General features: G+C 36.5%; 1 protein-coding gene across 1 annotated transcript in view; it reads right to left on the reverse strand.

Annotated features, from left to right (window-relative positions):
• The window catches only part of Atrx (ATRX chromatin remodeler), a 235,153-nt gene that overhangs the window by 177,949 nt on the left and 36,979 nt on the right, over positions 1-20,225 (reverse strand). Inside the window, 1 exon segment of the mRNA XM_047535184.1 lies at positions 3,749-3,861. Within this exon segment, the coding sequence (XP_047391140.1) occupies positions 3,749-3,861 (113 nt within the window).

Here is a 20,225-nt window from a genome sequence, read left to right on the forward strand (position 1 = left end):
GTCACACTAACAAGAGAAGGAGAAAACCCAAATTACTAAAATTTGGAATGAACAAGGAAATATCACAACAGACACGACTGAAACACAAAACATAATTAGAAGCTATTTTCAAAGTCTATACTCCAACAAAATAGAAAATCTCGAAGACATCCACAGATTTCTAGAGACATATAAATTACCTAAACTGAACCAGGAGGACATACACAATTTAAATAGACCAATTTCAAATAAGAAATAGAAGAGTCATCAAAAGCCTACCAACAAAGAAAAGTCTGGGACCAGATGGGTTCTCAGCCGAATTCTACAAACCTTTAAAGAAGAGCTCATTCCAATACTTCTCAAAGTATTTCATGAAATAGAAGAGGAGGGAACCCTCCCAAACTCATTCTATAAAGCCAATATCACCCTGATACCTAAAGCAGACAGAGACACATCAAGGAAAGAAAATTTCAGACCAATATCCTTAATTTTTTAAAAAATTAGGCAAGGGCTGGGGATAGCTCAGTTGGTAGATGCTTGCCTTGCATGCACAAGGCCCTGGGTTTGATCCCCAGCACTGCAAAAAAAACAATTAGGCAAACTAGAGATAGTAGGAATATACCACAACATTACAAACGCTATCTATGCTAAGCCCAAGGCCAACATCATTCTAAATGCAGAGCAATGGAACGTGTTCCCCTAAAAACTGGAACAAGACAGGGATGCCCTCTTTCACCACTTATATTCAACATGCTCCTTGAAACTCTAGCCAGAGCAATTAGACAGACCAAAGAAATTTAAGGGATACGAATAGGAAAAGAAGAATTCAAACTATCACTACTTGTTGATGGCATAATCCTATATTTAGAAGATTCACAAAACTCCACCAAAAACTTCTAAGATAAATAAATGAATTCAGTTAAATATCAGGATATAAAGCAATACCCATCAATCAAATGCATTTTAATTCATCAATGATGAATCCACTGCAAGAAAAAGATTAGGAAAACAAACCCATTTACAATAGCTTCAAAAAATAAAATAGTTGGGAATCAACCCACCTAAAGAGATGAGAGACCTGTACAATGAAAACTACAGAACACTAAAAAAAGAAATTGAAGAAGAACTTAGAAGATAAAAGATCTCCCATGCTCTTGGATAGGCAGAATTAACATTGTCAAAATAGCCATACTACCAAAACTGTTATACAATTTAATGCAATTCCTATTGCCATTCTTCACAGAACCAGAAAAAGCAATCATGAAATTCATTTGAAAAACTAAGAGGCCCAGAATAACCAATGTAATTCTTAGCAAGAAAAGTGAAGCAAGGGGGCTGGGGAGATGGCTCGGTTGGTAGAGTGCTTGTCTTGCAAGCACAAGACCCTTGGGTTCAATCCCCACTGCAAAAAAAAAAAAAGTGAAGCAGGAGGCATCACAGTACTAGACTTAAATTATACTACAGAGCCATAGTAACAAAAATGGCATGGTATTGGCACCAAAATAGACAGGTAGACCAATGGTCCAAAATAGAAGACACCAAGAGAAACCCACATAAATACGGTTACCCCATACTAGGCAAATGCACCAAAAATACATTGAAGAAAAGATAGCCTCTTCAACAAATGGTACTGGAAAACTGGAAATATATATGTAGCAAAATAAAATTAAACCTCTATCCCTCCCTCACCCTGCAGAAAAGTCAACTCAAATGGACTTAGGCACTAGACCAGAGACCCTGCAACTAATGGATAAAAAGTGGCCCAAATCTCCACCATGCCAGCTTAGGACCTGACTTCCTTAACCAGACTCCTAAAGCCCAAGAAGTAAAATCAAGAATCAATGAACAGGATAGATTCAAACTAAAAAGCTTCTTTCCAGCAAAGGAAAAAATGAACAATGGGAAGACAGAGTCTACAGAATGGAGAGAAAATCTTTAACACACACCCTCAGAGCACTAATCTCCAGGATATATGAAGAACTCAAAAAACTTTACACAAAAACAACAAATAACCCGATCAATAAATGGGTTAAAGAACTGAACAGACACTTAAAAGTATTAAATCTGCACATGTCAAAAATTTCTCATCCACTGGCACAGTGGTGTGGCCCTACAATTCAATCCATGCAGCAGCTAAGGAAGGAGGTCAACTTTGACAACTTAGTGAGATCCTATCTCAAAATAACAAATAACAAGGATTGGGAATGAAGCTCAGTCATAGAGCATCCCTAGGTTCAATCTCCAGGACCACAAAAGGAAGAAGTCATTGTCCTGAAAGACAGAGAAACTGTTTTGGTTTTTAAAAGAATATAGACACATATCAATTATAAGAAATGCGCAATTCTGAACTGGATCCTGGACATAAAGGCAAAAAACCTTACCTATGAACATCGTTGGGAGAAATGATGAAAAAAATAGGGACAATAGATTAGGTAACAGTCTAAATTAAGTTTTACTCACATACTTACCTTTCCCTTTATTATTCACTATGTCCTATATTTTGGTGTTACTATTTCAATTATTTTCTTTCTGATTTCAGAAAACCCTTTCTTCTAGTATAGAGGTATTTCCTCTAGTGTAGGTCTGTTAACATCAAGCTCTCACTTTCTGTTTGTCTGGATATGTCTTTATTCCACCCTTCATTTTTAAAGGATGTTTTTGCTGAATACAGAATTATACACTGGCAAATATTTTCATTTGGCACTTTAAAGAAATTATCTCGGGCTGGGGAGATAGCTCAGTTGGTAGAGGGCTTGCCTGGCAAGCACAAGGCCCTGGGTTCAATCCGCAGCACCGCAAAAAAAGAAAAAAAAAAAGAAATTATCTCATTGTCATTTATTTTCTCATTTCTGCAGCTAAGTAAGTCATTGATATTACTGTTGTTCCTTTGAAAATAATGTCACTTTTTCTCTAGGTAATTAAAATATTTTTTGGTTTTCCTGTTTAGGAGTTTCATATGATATAATTAAACACAGTTTTCTTCATACTTATCCTGGTTAGGATTCTCATTCTTTTCTCCTTCTGGAACTTTAATTATAAATATGGTTGAACTTCACTGTGATTTTATTTTTTCTATGTAACTTTTCTTTCTCTCCCACTTCCCAACCCCCACCCCCAACCCCTGCCCAAGCGTAGCTATGTAAAACCAGTAATCATCACATTACGGGGGATTTTTCTTTCTTTTTTATAAGGAGAAATGGAGGTATAGAGGAGGGCTTAAGTAGTTTTATAAAAAATACTCACTGAATCCACTCAGAGATGTTCTCAAACAATATAAAATTTTAACTCCTAATATGAGTAACTACTATGATAATATTTCTATATTATTCCAACTTCTTCTAATTATACATAAAACTATATTAAGTGCTTCCTTCCCCCAAATTCCTATAATACCATACAAATTTACATTTTTAATTACCAAAATAAAAATATCATGTACAAATACACAGGAGGGGCTCCTAAAAAGCTTGCTAATATCATTTTCCACAAATTGATTTTTTTTTGGTTCCACTAAACCACTGAGCCCATCCCCAGTTGTTTTTATATTTTTTATTTAGACACAGAGTTTCACCATGTTTCTTAGGGTGTCACTAAGTTGCTGAGGTTGGCTTTGTAATCTCAATCCTCCTGCCTCAGCCTCCTGAGCCACTGGGATAACAGGTGTGTGCCAAAACACCCAGCTCATAAACTGAAATTCTTTTAACAGCTGTATCCTCCAAATAAAAATTTTGAAAAGTCTACAAGAAAAGTAGATTCTTTTTCAATTTACCTATACTTTGGTTCATCACAAGTCGTGGAGGAGAACTTGTTTCTTCAGATTCTTCTGATGAGTGTGCCAGGAAGTCATGAAGCTTCTGCACCAAAGTATTCAACTTGCTTTCACTATTGAAACAAAAATTTAAAGAATGAATTTCCTTAATTAGCCTGCCATGCATTTAAAAATAATCTCTAACAAACTAAAACCTATCTATACTGTAAATATTCTGTGAGTATGTATACTCAAAATAAAAAATTAGGGAACTGAATTTATATCCCTAAGGATACAAGTAATACAACCTAACTGTACCCTTACCCAGGATCTAAATATCATAAGGAAAGTGCTGTATTACTCACTAAACCATTTCAAGATGTTGAGAACTTTAAGTGTGCTATTACTGATGTGTTTCAACAAAATTAGTTATACTTTACTTTATGTGAAATCATTTTAAATGGATCATAAAATACTACCCTTAACCTCATTTTGAAAAAAAAAAATAAACTTCCCTATGATAAGAGTTTTTTAAAAAGAATGAAATGGGGCTAGGGATATAGCTCAGTTGGTAGAGTGCTTGCCTTGCAAGCACAAGGCCCTGGGTTCAATCCTCAGTACTGCAAAAAATAATAATAAATAAATAAATAATTTTAAAAAATAAAAAAAACAAATGATAATTGGGGACTTTTTAATTTTAATTTTAACTATCCATCTTTTTTCTCTATTAATAGTGTGCAATTTGGGGCTGGGGAGATAGCTCAGTCGGTAGAGTGCTTGCCTTGTAAGCACAAGGCCCTGGGTTTGAACCCCAGCACCCAAAAAAAAAAAAAGTGTGCAATTTTACAAATCTTATTGTATTTTCATTAACATTTTAGTCATTATTATTTTCTCTCATGTACACAGGCTATATATAGATAAGTCTTAGAAACCAAAACAGCTTTTCAAGAAGGATTTAAACACAGCACATCCAAAACAAGGGAAGCAAGACTTTTTTTCTTACACTAAGAGTATCAGTAATTTAGCAAATGTATTTACTGAATATTAACTATCTTGAAGGTCTATGCAGTGTTTTTATAATTATACTATCTTCTGCTTGGCACAGTATAATTGCATATCTGACTGACAAATAAAACAGAATAGGAGTTGGAAGAGTTGAGACTTTCAGGGCAACATTTATATAACAAATTTTATAGCATAAACAAATTATACAATAATCCAACAAGTTACAAAGAATTCAAAGTTTAAATGCAGAAAATAAATCAACCATTTTTAGTAAAATAAGATTTTCTAAACTTAAACACAGGAAAAGAAAAATATGACTCCATCAAAATTCAAAACTTTCTATGTTAAAGGACACTATCAAAAAAGTGAAGACAACCCACAATAGGAGAAAACCATTGTTAAACCAAATAGCTCAAAAGGGTCTAGTATCCAGCATACATAAGGAATTCTCTCAATTAAATTTTTAAAAAACTCAAATTAAAAATGGGCAAAGACGCTGGGTGAGGTGGCAAAAGCCTGCAATCCCAAATAACTAGGAGGCTGAAGCAGGAGGATTGCAAGTTTGAGGCCAGTCTTGGCACTTAACAAGACCCTGTCTCAAAAATAAACAGTGCTAGGGATGTAGTTCAGTGGTAAAGCACTGCTGGGTTCAATCACATGTACTGCAAATTAATTAATTAATTTAAATAAAATGGGCAAATAACTTACATATACATCTTTCCAAAGAAAACATAACAAATGGCCAATAAGCACATAAACATTCAAGATCATTCGAACCATTTACACTCAATAGCCATGTATGTTGCTGGTAAGACTGTAAAATGGTAGACACTATGAAAACATTTTGGAAGTCATACAAAAATTTAAACTGTTAAAATGCTTGCCTAGCATGTGCAAGGCCTTAGTTCTGATATCTAGGAACTGCAAAAAAAAAAAAAAGTCAAATAGAGTAATGAAATGACCCAGCAATTCTACTTCTACATATATACCCAAAGAAATAAAATAAAAACATGCTCACAGATGGAAATAAAAATTTTACAAAAATGTTCATAGCAGCATTTTTCTTAACAGCAGGAAAGTAGGAAGCAATTATTAAGTGAATAACTAAATGAGGTATTGTCAATGGAATTTACACCCCAGTAAGAAGGAATGAAATACTGAATATGATACTTGCTAAAACATGCATGGTCATTGAAAACAATCTGCTAAAAAGGCAGACATAACATTTCAAATATTATTCCACTTATATCTATGAACTGTCCAGAACAGTCAAAGTTCACAAAGGCAAAAAGCACATCAGTAGTGGTAGGGACAGGAAGAGGGAGAATTGGGAAATAAAGAGTATCATTTTTAGGGTGATAAAATATTTTAGAATTAGGGTAGTAGAAATAGTTGCAAAACATTGTGAATTTACTTAAACACTGACCTGTATACTATTAAATGGTTAAAATGATGACTTTTATGCTACATCTCCATAAAAGTGACCCTAAAATCCGGATAGATATTCAAGAAAATGCAACTGATTTAACTAAATTAAAAACAAAACTTCATAGGCACCTCTGAAAAAAATCCACAACCAATTTGAAAGGAAACTAGTTTGAAAATTTACAAAACTACAGGAATAAACATTTATTATACAGGAGAACTATTAAAGGAGGAAGCACTTAAACTTCATGAGTAATCAAAAGAATACAAATTCAAATACTGTGAATGAGGCTGCAGCTAAGTCAGGTCTTCCCATACAGGCACCAACTGCACTCAAGCAGCAGCAGCACAGTGAGACACCTAGGTCAGTGGCCTCGCTGCATGATTTTTGTGTGTTTAGTTAGGAATAATCCAAGATATATAGGGGGAAAAAAAAGAAAATGTCAGACATCCTTCAAGTTGAGTTCTGGATGGGGTATTTGGTTGTTTTCTTTTGGTGGAGAAGATTGTTTCAGAAAGTATGAAATGAAGTTTGCCTATATAATAAGGATACTTTTTGCCAACACCCTTCTTTTGAAAAGAGATGTACAAAAAAGTATTACAGTTAGGTCAGTGTCCACAATCATGTTGTTAGAAATGAAATCTAAGGGAAAGATGCTCAGGTTCCACAGCACACAAAATTCCTTGAACCAAAATTCAAATAGTAATGAATGTTATCCTATATCTTATCCCACCACTGAATCACCAAAGAAAAGTGGTTCTCTAAAAATGAAAGCAGTACAGCAAACCTGTAGAATTATGATCTCCCCACTCAAGTCCCAGATATTATAATGATTTAACCACAAAAGTCAGCTATTGCATAAATTCACATTCAGTGAGTAACCAAGGTAAAGGTTATAGAAAAACCAGGCCCGGTGATGCATGCTTGAAAACCCAGTAAGTAGGGAGGATGAGGGAGAAGGACAAAGTTTGAGGAAAGCCTCAGCAACTAAGTGAGAACTTGTCTCTAAATTGAAAAAAAAATTAAAGGCTGGGAGGTAACTCAGTAGTAGTTTGCTCATGAGTTCATCTCCAATACCACAAAAAAGGTGGGAGCATGAATATGGATAAATCAGTGTAATGGATCAAAAGTATCATCACACCACAAAAATAAAAGCAAATGTCTACAGAATCAGTAGAATTATTTTTCTCTCAGAAGGATAGCACTTTAAGGCATAAATATGTTTGTGTGGTATTATAGGTTGAACATCACTAATCTAAAACCCAAGACAGCTGCTCAAAAAATCAGATTTTGAAGCATTTCAAGATTTCAGCCTTTTCAATTGAAGATGCTCAACCTGTAAAGTCTACACAAATTCCACAATCTAAAAAAAGAAAAAACCTAAAATGTGCAACACTTCTGGTCCCAAGTATTTTGGATAAGGAATACTCATCAATTATAAACTATGTGACCAGCTAGAAGTACACAGATAATAAAAAAAATTGATACATAAATAAGGTTGCCCGTTGACTTCAAAAAGACTCACACTTAAGGATGGATATGATCTTTGGAAATAGTCAAATACATCTTTGAGTCACATATAGTGAATAATGCTAAATGATCAAGTTGGGTAAAACTAGTTATATCCAAAATCTAAAGTATTCCCAAACAATTTTTTCTTAAACAACTTCTAAACTGTTTACGAAAGTAGAGTTCTCAAAATGTCTTCAGACATTTTTGTCTCAGCTACTAACATGCCGTTCGAAACTGAGAAAGTCAGAAACAGGGACCACGTGAGCCATGTCTACAGCCAACTCAACAAGCACTAGAAGCACCCAGGAGTCCGGAGTAATGCTGGTGACATGCATCACCACAGAACTGACTTTAACAAATATCACCCAGGTTACATTGGGAAAGTTAGTATGAGGCACAACCACTTAAAGAAGAACCAAAGTTTTTGCCCAACTGTCAACCTTGATAAATTGCAGACTTTGATCTAAATGTCCTCAGGAAGGACACCATGATTGGTATCTGTATGGCCTTCCAGCATAACTAATTAAAATGAAAACATTCATTCGCATATACGGGTTCTGATATAGATTTCAGAAATCTAATTTCTAGAATCACATTTTAGAGATGGTCCTTCAAAAATGTGTATGTCCTATTGAAATTGATATTTCAAAATACCAGACCAAGTGTAGTGTTCTTGTTTTGTTGTGGTGTTGGTGTTTTGTTGTTTGTTTGTTGCTTTTATTTTGTTTTGCTTTTGGTATTGGGGATTGAACCCCAGGGCGCTTAACTACTGAGCCATATCTCCAGCCTATTTTTTGTATTTTGTTTAGAGACAGGGTCTCACCAACCTGCCTAGGGCCTCGCTAAGTTGCTGAGGCTGACTTTGCACTCATGATCCTCCTGCCTCACCTGCTGAGCCACTTTGATTACAGGCATGCACCACCATGCCTGGCTTGTTGCTGTTGTGTGTGTATCACTAGAAATTAAACCAAGGTGCACTTTACCACTGAGCTACACCACCAACACTTTAGAAGATTTTATTTTTGAGACAGGTTATCACTACTAAATTGCCCAGTTGACCTGGGAGTGATGTCATATACCTGTAATCCCAGCATCTTGGGAGAATGGGACAGGAGGATCCTAAGTTCAAAGCCAGTCTTAGCAACTTAGTGAAACCCTAAGCAACTCAGTGAGACACTGTGGTTGGGAGGGGGTTTCACCAGATTGCAGGGAGTGGAGTGGGGGGAAGGGAGCAGGGATAGGAATGGGAAAGACAGTAGAATGAATCAGAACTTTTCTATGTTTATATATGGATGAGCAGTGTAACTCCACATCATGTACAACCACAAGAATGCAAAGTTATACTCCAACTATGTATGATATGTCAACATACATTCTACTGTCAGGTAGAACTAAAAAGGACAAACAAATTTTAAAAAATATTTTTAAAGGGTTGGGGATGAGGCTCAATGGTTAAGTACCCCTAGTTTCAATCCCTGTTATCAAAAAAATCTGAATTTCTAATGTGAGCTAATGAACTCATAAATGACTTGGGTCTCAGACTAATTTTAAACTGTAGCATCACTTTTTAAATCACAGGCCATGTTCTTTTCCCTTTCACTACTCCATATTTTTCCCATAATTGTGGAATTCAAAAATTATTCACTGTTTTAACCTCTTTTGGACACAAGCACACTATTACTGTTAAGGAACTATATGTACATAGTGCTTTCTAAAAAATTAAGCTTTTCATTTAATCATGGATTGGCATGGAGTTTTAAGAAATAATAGAAAAGGCCAGGCCTGGTGATACATGCCTTAAATTCCATAAACTTGTCAGACTGAAGTAAGAGAATCACAGTTAGAGGCCACTCAACAAATAAATGAGACCTTATCACAAAATCAAAAGGAGGGGGATGTGGTAAAGTGCCCCTGGGTTTAACAGGGAAGGGAAGGGGAGGGAAAGGAAGAGATGGGGAGGGATGGGGAGGGGAGGGAGAGAAGGTATATAATAAACAGAATGCCTTTATACCCTTTATCCCTTTCACATAATGGCAACATCTTACAAAACTACTTTTTATTCCCACCTATTCATCTATCTGTGTTCCCAAAGATGGGCTCCTACCTTTAAGACATAGCAAGAAGACAAAGTAAAGTAAAACAAAGGATCTCTGAAATTTGGACAAGTGATCATGGGTATACTGATGAAATTATTTCATTATAGAAAATTTAAGAGCAAATAATTTTAAAATTTTGTTCACTTTGTGACTATTTAAAATAGAGTATTACAGTCCAAATTGAAAGGAAGGAGTAAAATGACCTCTGTTCACAGATAACAATAGCTTATATAAAAAATCTTAAGATTCAGAAAAATTGTTAGAAGTTGAAGTCAGCAAAGTTGCAGAATACTAACTCAAAATCACAAAAATCAGTTGCAAGTCAAGCTCAGTGGTGCATGCCTGTAATCCCAGCAACTCAGGAAGCTGAGGCAGGAGGATCACAAGCTCAAGAAGAACCTTAGCAACTTAGGGAGACCCTGTCTCAAAATAAAACATAAAATAAAATTTTAAAAAATGGCTGGAGATGTGGCTCAGTGATTATACATTCCTGGGTTCAATCCCCAGTGCCCCCATTCCCCAAAGTTAGTTGCATTTTTGTACACTAACAATGAACAACCCAAACAGGAAATTAATAAAATAATTGCAGTTATATTATCAGCAACAATAATTAAAACTTCGCCTGATGGGTTGGCACATGTCTGTAATCCCAGTTGCTCAGGAGGCTGAGGCAGGAGAAAACCAGATCTGAGATGAGCCTGAGGCAACAGAGCAAGAAAACATTTTAAAAAAGAAGAATTAGGGGCTGGGGTTGTGGCTCAGTGTAGAGTGCTTGCCTAGCGTGCATGAGGTACTGGGTTCAATTCTCAGCACCACATATGAGGAAGTTAATTAACTAAATAAAAGTCCATTGACAACTAAAACAGTATTTAAAAAAAAGAATTAAAAATTTAATTAATCAAGGAGAGAAAGGATTTGAAAATTATAAACACTGCTGAAAAAAAGAAAGGTTACCCAACTGGAAAGATATCCCATGTTTATGCATTGTAAGACCTAATACTATTAAATATATAATGTTACTGGAAGCAATCTACAGATTAATTGTAATCCATATCAAAAAAAAAAACAGTTCCAAGCTGAGGCAGGAGGATCGTGAGTTCAAAGCCAGCCTTAGTGAAGCCCTAAGCGACTCAGCAAGACCCTGTCTCTAAACAAAATATTTAAAAGGGCTGGGGATGTGTCTGTGGTTAAGCACACCTTTCAATAGCCAGTGCCCCTCCCCAAAATACCAGTTCTGCAGAAATAGAAAAAACTATACCATAATTCATAAGGAAGGTTAAGGAATCCCAAATAAACAAAAACCCTTATAAAGAACAAAGTTTGAGGACTCACATACTTCCTGATTTCAAAGAATATTAATGAAGTAATCAAAACAATGTGATATTGGTATAAAGACAAGCACATACATCTATGACATAGAACAGAGTCCCCAGAAACACATCCTCAAATAAATGATCAACAGCTTTTCAACAAGGGTGTGAAGACCGTTTTATGGGGAAAGAGAGTCTTCTTCAAACAATAATGCTAGGAAAAGTACTGCACACAAATATACAAAAAGAATGAAGCTGGACCCCTACCCGATACCATATAAAAATGAATTCAAAATCCATGAAAGAATTAAATATAAACTAAAACTTAAAAAAAATAACTAAAACTCTAAACCTCTTAGAGGAAAAAAAGGAAGAAGTCTTCAGGTCACTGGATTTGGTGATGAGTTCTTAAATATGATACCAAAACCACAAGTAATCAAAATTTAAATTTTGTGCATCGAGGAACACTGTCAATAAAATGAAAAAACAAGAAGGCATGGTGGTGCACACCTGTAATCACAGCAACTCTGGAAGCTTAAGCAGGAGAATCCCAAGTACAAGGCCAGCCTGGAGAATTAGCAACACCCTGTCTCAAACAAACAATAAAATTGGCTAGAGATGTAGCTCAGTGGTAGAGTACCAAAAGGGGGGGGGAGAAAATGAAAAGACAACCCACAGAACGAGAAAAATATCTGCTCACCATATATGTGATAAAGCTTTATATCAAGAACATAGAAAGAAATCTAACATCCCTCCATGAGGAAGTGGATGAGGAGAACCCAGGAATAGAGTCTGATACACCTCTGTGATTGTTCCTGTCAGGCCTGAAGGATATACGTAACTAATTAAGCTCCACTAGACTCTCTTACTACAAAGATCACTGCCCAGGACCATCTTCCTCAGATGCAAGAGTTCCACACAAAAGGGAAAGTTCTGAAGGATCCATATGTAAGTCCCATGCCCAGACTTCGTGTGTCATGCAGAAACTACCCCAGGTCTATCAGTGAAGAGTACATGTATGTGGGATTTTTACTTTCTAGTAGTAATTCAAAGTATGCAACTCCCAGCTCTGTGAAACATTTAATAAAGGACAGCGTCTTCTTTTAAGAAACTTTGAACTCATGTTGTTATTTGAAGATCTGGTATAAAGTACTTCAAACTAATAGAAATTTTGGGAAATGCTTGGTACTATTTAACGCTATTTTTTTAAAAAATTTACTTGTAGATGGACACCATAACTACTTTATTTATTTATTTTTATGTGGTGTGAGGATGGAACCCAGTGCCTCGCAAGTGCTAGGCAAGCACTCTACCACTGAGCTACAACCCCATCCCTTTTTAACACTACTAATCATCCAACTTTGAGAATTTTTTTCCCTAACTGTTCCTCATCTCCATGTCTTCGAGTTCACATGCATATTAAATTGGTTTGTCCTTTACTCTGCAAACAGTGGTAACTGACAATCTGCCAATTTATTTTTCATAGGGGCATCAGTGTATTTGTCTCTGTAATAGCTTTATTAGATACTATAGTTGTTGATTTGGATGTGAGGTGTCCCCGAAAAGCTCACATGTGAGACAATGCAGGAAGGTTCAGAGGAGAAATAATTGGGTTTTAAGAGTCTTAACCCAATCAGTGAATTAATCCTGGTAGGACTAATTAAAGTGGTAGGGTGTGAGGTATATATTCTGCATCTGGACAGTGGAGTTTCTGCTTCCTGATGATGAGAGCTGCTTCCTTCTGCCAAGCTCTTCCACTATGATGTTCTGCCTCACCTCAAGCCCCAAGGAATGGAGCTGGCCTTCTATGGACTAAGATCTCTGAAACTGTGAGCCCTCAAAATCCTTTCCTCCTTTATGATTGTTCTGGTCAGATCATTTAGTCACAACAGCAAAAAAAAAGCTGACTAAAACAATACTGATTCTGGTAAGTTACTTTTCTTTTTTGAAATAAAAGATCATTTGATTATCCTTGCCCAATGAAGCCATTCCAAGACTTAGCAATATGAAGTGTACATTTCACTGCATACACAAGTTGGCTACACATTTTCAGTAGTGTGCTATCTGAATTCACTATTTGCACTCCAAGTCTGGGTATTCATTTGTTGTTGGCCTCAATGATCAAGAGCTACAAAGGGTACATTCTGTTGAACAGAGTTGAACTGATATATTAAGCAGAAATTCAACAGACTGAACAGTTCTAGTGGTTAAAATAGAGAAAGAACTTGGGCTGGGCTGGCTGTAGCTCTGAGGCAGAGCACTTGCCTACCATGTGAGGCAATGGGTTTGATCCTTAGCACCACATAAAAATAAACAAATAAAATAAAGGCATTCTGTTCATCTCCAACTACAAAAATTTATTAAAAAAAAAGAGAAAGGGGGCTAGGATTATGGCTCAGTGGTAGAGTGCTTGCCTCACACTCATGGGTCACTGGGTTCAATCTCAGCACCACATAAATAAATAAATGAAATATAAGTACTGTATCCATCAACAACTAAAAAATATTTAAAAAGTGAAAGAACTCCTACAACAAAACAAACAACCTATTTCAAAAATAGCCAGTTCTGGGGCTGTGGATATAGCTCAGTTGGTAGAGTGCCTGCCTTGCAAGCACAATCCCTGGGTTCAATTCCAAGCACTGCAAGGAAAAAAAAGCCAGTTCTCCAAAGACACATGAATGGCCAAAAAGCATGAGAAAAGATGCCCTGCATTACTAGGGAAGAGGGAAATGCAAATCAAAACCACAATGAGCTACTATCTCATACCTATTAGGAAGCTGCCTTAAAAAAAAAAAAAGAGGGAACTAGCACTGGTGATGATGTAGAAAAAAATGGAACCCTGGTTCACTCCTGGAAAGAATGTCAAATGATAGAGCTGATATCAAATAAGTTTCTTCAAAGATCCAGCAATTCACTTCTGGGTACATACTCAAAAGAAACGAAATCAAGGACTCAAGATACCTGCACGCCAATGTTCACAGCATCACATTTTGAAACAGTGTCTCCCTATGTCATACAGGCCAGTCTTGAACTCCCCAGCTCAAAGGATGCTCATTCCTCAGTTTCTCAAGTAGTTGGGACTAGGACTACAGGCATGTGCCACTGTGCCCAGCTCAAACGAGCATTATTCACAAGATTCAAAGGGTGGAACAACCAAAGTGTCCTTCCACAACAGATGAATGGATAAATAAAAGGTTGCATATACATACAATATACTAAAAGGAATACAATTCCCCCAAAAGAAATTTTGATACATGCTCCACAACATAGCTGAACTTTGAAAACCCACTACACTAAATTAAATAAGCCAGAAATAACAAAATAAATTATGTGCATTTATGACATATTTAGAATAGGGAAATTACATATGAGAAAACAGAGATTACCAAGACTGGCAGGAGGAGGGGGGGAAAAGGAGTTGTTTATGCCTATAAGTTTGTGCTAATGAAGGGTTCAGGAATGGAGTAGTAATGGCTGCAGAAGACTGTCAATGCACCCTCTGTACCTGAATTGTACACTTAAAATGGCTGGATGCATAACTCCATGTAGAGTGCTTGCCTATCTAAAAAATGGAAGACACTGGGTTGGATCCCCAGCACTGCAAAAGAAAAGAGGCGTAGCTGGACACCACTGTGCATGCCTATAATCCCCAACTCGGGAGCTTAAGGCAGGAGGATCACAAGTTTGTAGCCAGTCTCAGCAACTCAGCGAGGCCCTAAAAACTTAGCAAGACCCTGTCTCAAAAAAAAAAAAAAAAAAAAACAGGACTAGAGATGGAGCTCAGTGGTAGAGCACACTTGGGTTCAATCCCCAGTACCAAAAAATAAAAACAATGAAAAAATTTAAAAATCACAAATGGACATGAGTTTTAGCTACAACATTCTAGTTAGTTTCTAAAATCTAAAGAACAAGCAATTTTTTTCTACAGTAGCGTACTGCTTTTAAAATAGACCAGGCTTACAGAAGAAGGCATACAGAAGCCCTTAATTGCATCCTGGCTCAGGTAGAGCTGGTTTTAACCTCCTGATCTGGGTGAAAACGAAGAACAGCAGGGATCGCACAAGGCATGGCCACGTGTAACCCACAGTCATGCACCCCACTGCCGAACAAATACAGCTCCCCATATCACTTGCCCATCACACTATGGCTACGATTCAGCAGCTGTTAGGAAGAAAGTATCTGGTGCAGAGTAAAAATTTTGCTAAGTATATAAAGTAGAGTAGCAATGAAAAGTCAGATTGTATTATCACTTTGACAACAAGTCCCAAATCACAATAACTGACAATACTTTAAAAACAACAGTCTTCTGTCAACTGAGAGAGAAGTTTGAAAAAACTACACATAATGGCAAAAGAAAAAAAACTCAGTCTGCAAATTTACACATGGTGCATTGGTTCAAACCAGGAAATGATGGGAAGGAAAGCCCAATTATAAAATAGAAAGATGGAAAGAATGGTGGAATAAGTTATGAACAGTGTCAACTGTAAACAGATATGTAAAATGGTGTAATAAAAATTCCACTCTCCCTTTGGACAGGAATTACCTGTGAAATAAAGAAACTCAGTTTAATAAGTAAATCTCTACAATGTCTTTTATTTTTCATTACCTTGTTCAATTATTTCTATCACAAACATTTTACATGCAACTATTTCCAACTATTGACTTAATTAGGATCATCTTTTGATTCATTATTACATGTTGTTTACTTTATATGAAATATATAAAAATCAATACTAAAATATAACCAAAGTAAAACACTGACAAAAACAAAAATATAGTATTATGCAATTCTAATTCCCTCACAGTAAGTTTTTTTTTTATTTCAGTCCCCATTTCCCTCTCTCTTCTCTTCCCTCCCCCTATTCTACTTCATCTACTTTACTGATCATCCTTTCCCTCATCTGGGGGGCTTGTGGTACTCGGGATTTAGCCCAGGGCAATTAGCCACTGGGCTACATCCCCAACCCTTTTTAGCTTTTATGTTAGACAGAGTCTAAGTTGCTTAGGGCCTTGATAAATTGCTGAGACTACCCTTAAATTGCAGTCCTCCTGTTTCGGTTTTCCATGCAATTAATGCCCAAGTTTTGTTTTGTTTTAGGTTACTGTGAATGGAATGGTTTTCCTGGTTTGTTTCTTAGCAGAATCACTATTGGAGTATAGAAAAACTATTGACATGAGTGTTGATTTTGTATCCTGTTACTTTGCTGAATTCATTTATCATCTCTAGAAGTCTTCTGGCAGATTTTTTTTAGGTGTTGTAGATATAGGATCCTGTCATCAGCAAACAGAAATAATTTGACTTCTTTTCCTATATATATTCCTTTAATTTCCTTCTCTTGCCTGATTGCTCTGACTAGTGTTTCAAGAACTATATGAGGACAAGCATGGTGGCACACAACCTGTAATCTCAGTGGCTTGGGAGGCTAAAACAGGAGGATCACAAGTTCAAAGAGAGCCTCAGCAAAAGCAAGGTAAGTTTGTAGGGGTTATACTGGCCTCAGAATGTATTTGGGAGTGTTCCCTCCCTTTCAATTTCGTGGAATAAATAATCTGAGAAAAATTGGTATTAGTGCTTCATTAAAAGTCTGGTAGAACAGCCAGGCACAGTGGCACAGGCCTATAATTCCAGCAACTCAGGAGGCTGAGGCAGGAGATCACAATTTTAAATCTAGTCTAAGCAATTTAGCAAGGGTCCTAAGTAACTTAGTGAGACCCTGTCTCAGACTATTAAAAAGGCTGGGGATGTTACTCAGTGATTAAATGCCCCTAGGTTCAATCACCGGTAACACACACACACAAAGAATTCATTAATTTGTAAGTACCAATAACCTCACTTATAACTTAATTAGTATTTAACAATCAACTTTTCAATAATCCAGCAGAATCCACACTCTTTAATTTACAAGTGTACTTCTCACTGACATGTTGAAAATATCCTAGTGTATGCCCTTATTTAAGTGTAAGTATAGGAAATCCTTTCCAAAGGTTTCAAGTATTAACTATGTAAGTCTAATTGTCTATAAAATTTTTATGCCCTTTGCCTATCATGCACAAGGTTCTGGGTCCAATCCCCAATACTCTCCCAAAAAATTTCTTGGAGGGTCCAAATGCTTCGGTTTACTTATGTAACCTTAACACATTTTAACGTGTTATCTTAAATATATGAACAGATTTAAACCTCATGAGAAGTTTATTACAGGAAACTAAGACTCAGAAAGACACTTATTGGGGCTGGGGAGATAGCTCAGTCAGTAGAGTGCTTGCCTTGTAAGCATAAGACCCTGGGTTCAATCCCCAGGACCAAAAAAAAAAAAAAAAAAAAAGAACACTTATTTGCTAAATACAATAAGGAAAGAAAATAATCTGCATTCAGAACTACTGGGGGAAAATTAGGAAGTCTATCTTCAACAAAAGTTTAGCCCATAAGTCATCCCCCAGGGGAACTTAAGGCACAGTGACTAATAGGATTTAATGAATACAAAAATACTTATCCTAATAGGTAATACCCAAAACCCAGAATATATAAAAGATGAAGGGATAAGTTAAGATGCCCATAAAAATACCTTCAGTGAACACAGCACTATTCCCAGAGTTTTTCATCTTTTTTTTCTTTGCAATCTTTACTACTGTCTTATTTATATTCTCACTTATTCCTTAAATTTTAAATAAAACATATATGAACACATGAAACTGCCCAAGGTCACTAGCCTTACTTCTATGCCTAAGTCACTATTCTTAATACAATATACAAATAAGCACACAATAGCAAGTAAAAATAAGGTGCTAACAGTAAGAAAAATAAATCATCTTGGCCAGGCACAGTGGTATACGTGTGTAATGACAATGACCCAGAAGGTTAAGACAGTATTCAAAAGTTCAAGGTCAGTCTGGGCCACTTAGTGAGAACCTATCTCAAAATACAATTAAAAGGCCCAGGCACGCAGTTCAGTGGAAGAATGCCAATGGTCTGGCTTTAATATGAAAAAAACTCCCCCAGCCCCTTTTATCTTTTATTTTGAGATGGGATCTTTTTTATTTTTTATTTGTTCTAATTAGTTGTACATGACAGTAGAACACATTCTGACACATTGTACACAAATGGAACATAACTTCTCATTCCTCTGGCTGTACACGGTGCAGAGTCATATGGGGTTCGTGTAATCATATATGTATATAGGGTAATAATGGCTGTCTCATCTACTGTCCTTCCCATCCCCACCACCCCACCCCTGCCCACACTCCCCTCTGTACAATCCAAAGTTCCTTCATTCTTCCCTACCCCCCCCCAAGATTCCTTTAAGTGCTGAGGGTCTCTCTAAAGTGCTAAGGCTGGCCCTCAAACGTGTGATCCTCCCCGCCTCATTCTCCCCAGTCATTGGGATTACAGGCAAGTGCCACCAAGTCCACAGTGTTCTTGTTGGAATTTTTTTCATACTTTCATTATCATGTCTCTTCTGTGCTCAAATTCATTTCTCCTAAATTTCTGTATAGTCTGATAGGCACAAATAAAAGCAATAATCTAAGCATGAGTGAACCAGGACACAATAAATTTGGCAACGGCAGGTGATGTCAAATTCCCTTAGGATTAGAGTCACGCATGGTGGCACTAGCCTGTAATCCCAGTGACTACAGAGTCAGCAAGAGGGTTACAAATTCAAGGTCAGTCCGGGAAACTTGAGAGACCCTGTCTCAAAAAAAGAAAAGTAGATGGGACCTAGGGATGTAGCTCAGTGGTGGAGTGCCCCTGGATTCAGTCTCCAGTACCACAAAAGAAAAAAAGTTGGGCTGGGGTTGTGGCTCAGTGGTAGAGGCACTTGCCTAGCACGTATGAGGCACTGGGTTCAATCTTCAGCATCACACAAAAAATAAATAACATACATTTATAAGAATATACATACATTAATAAAAAAAGAACAAAAAGTCCTATAGGATTAGGAAGTCCTTTAGGATAGGCACATACATTCCTTCTTACATTGGGTCATTAGCACATATGAAATGAAGTTATCATGTACACCCTTTATTATAAACTGGCACTAAGTACATGCACCAAATTCATTGCCACTAGGTCAAGAAGCAAAGCAATTAAGTGTAGGGGCTCTGATAATAGTCAGATTCAACTGCTATTCCTTCTGTGATTTTCAGCAATTTAACTTAAACCTCGGTTATATTATTTATATAATGTGTATAGTGCTGTTTTAAGGACTAGATGAGATAATATATTTGAAGTCCTTAATACTATACCTGACTCTTAAAAATGTGTTATACATTTAAATACTGTCATTTTTAATATTGCTTTTTCTAGATTCTTTCCAAGTTGCTATTCTTTCTTTAGTATTTCTTGGTATTATCATAGAGCACTTTTAATTTATTGGGTTGACTTTGAAATGAGTCTCTATTTATTGATCTTGTTCGCCAGAATCAATTTTCAATTCTTAGGTTTCTCCAATAGCTAAAATGCATCAGTGATTAAGATGTGGATATGTGGGGACTGGAGTTGCGTTGCAGCTCAGTGGTAGAGCACTTGCCTAGCATGTGTGAGGCACTGGGTTCAATTCTTAGTACTGCATATAAAAAAATAAATAATAAGGTCCATCAACAACTAAAAAAAAATTTAGAAAAAAGATGTGGCTTTTGGAACTCAGAATTATCATAGGTTGTTGTTACAGATTCATGGAATCTCTAGAGCCAAGTAAATCTGTTAGCATCAAATGGGGCATGGTTATGTGTTAACTTCTGGGACTGTACTTAAATTTTCAAATTTGGTAGGGAGGACACAGACTGGGAAGCACAGTGAATTCTGTTTCCTCCCTTTGCTCAGACCCACTCAAGAGAAGCTGCAGCAGCAGGCAACAGTATCAATGATTAATTAGTCATGTGGTTCTTAAAACTATTTCACATAGTGGAGACTATAGTACACTCTGGTCATTTAATTTAATTTTTACCATAATTTGGATCCACAGAGAGCTTTGTAATCTTATCAGTTTCACAGAATATCACACAGGTTCACAATGTGCTGATTGTGAAGAGAAAGTAAATGGTACAGCAGTCCTTCCTTATCTATACTTTTACTTTCTGCAATTCCAGTTATCTGCAGTCATCTGGGTCTAAAAATATTAAATGTTTAAAATTCCAGAAATAAACAATTCACA

This window comes from Sciurus carolinensis, chromosome X, assembly GCF_902686445.1.
Source record: "Sciurus carolinensis chromosome X, mSciCar1.2, whole genome shotgun sequence".
Classification (NCBI taxonomy): domain Eukaryota; kingdom Metazoa; phylum Chordata; class Mammalia; order Rodentia; family Sciuridae; genus Sciurus; species Sciurus carolinensis.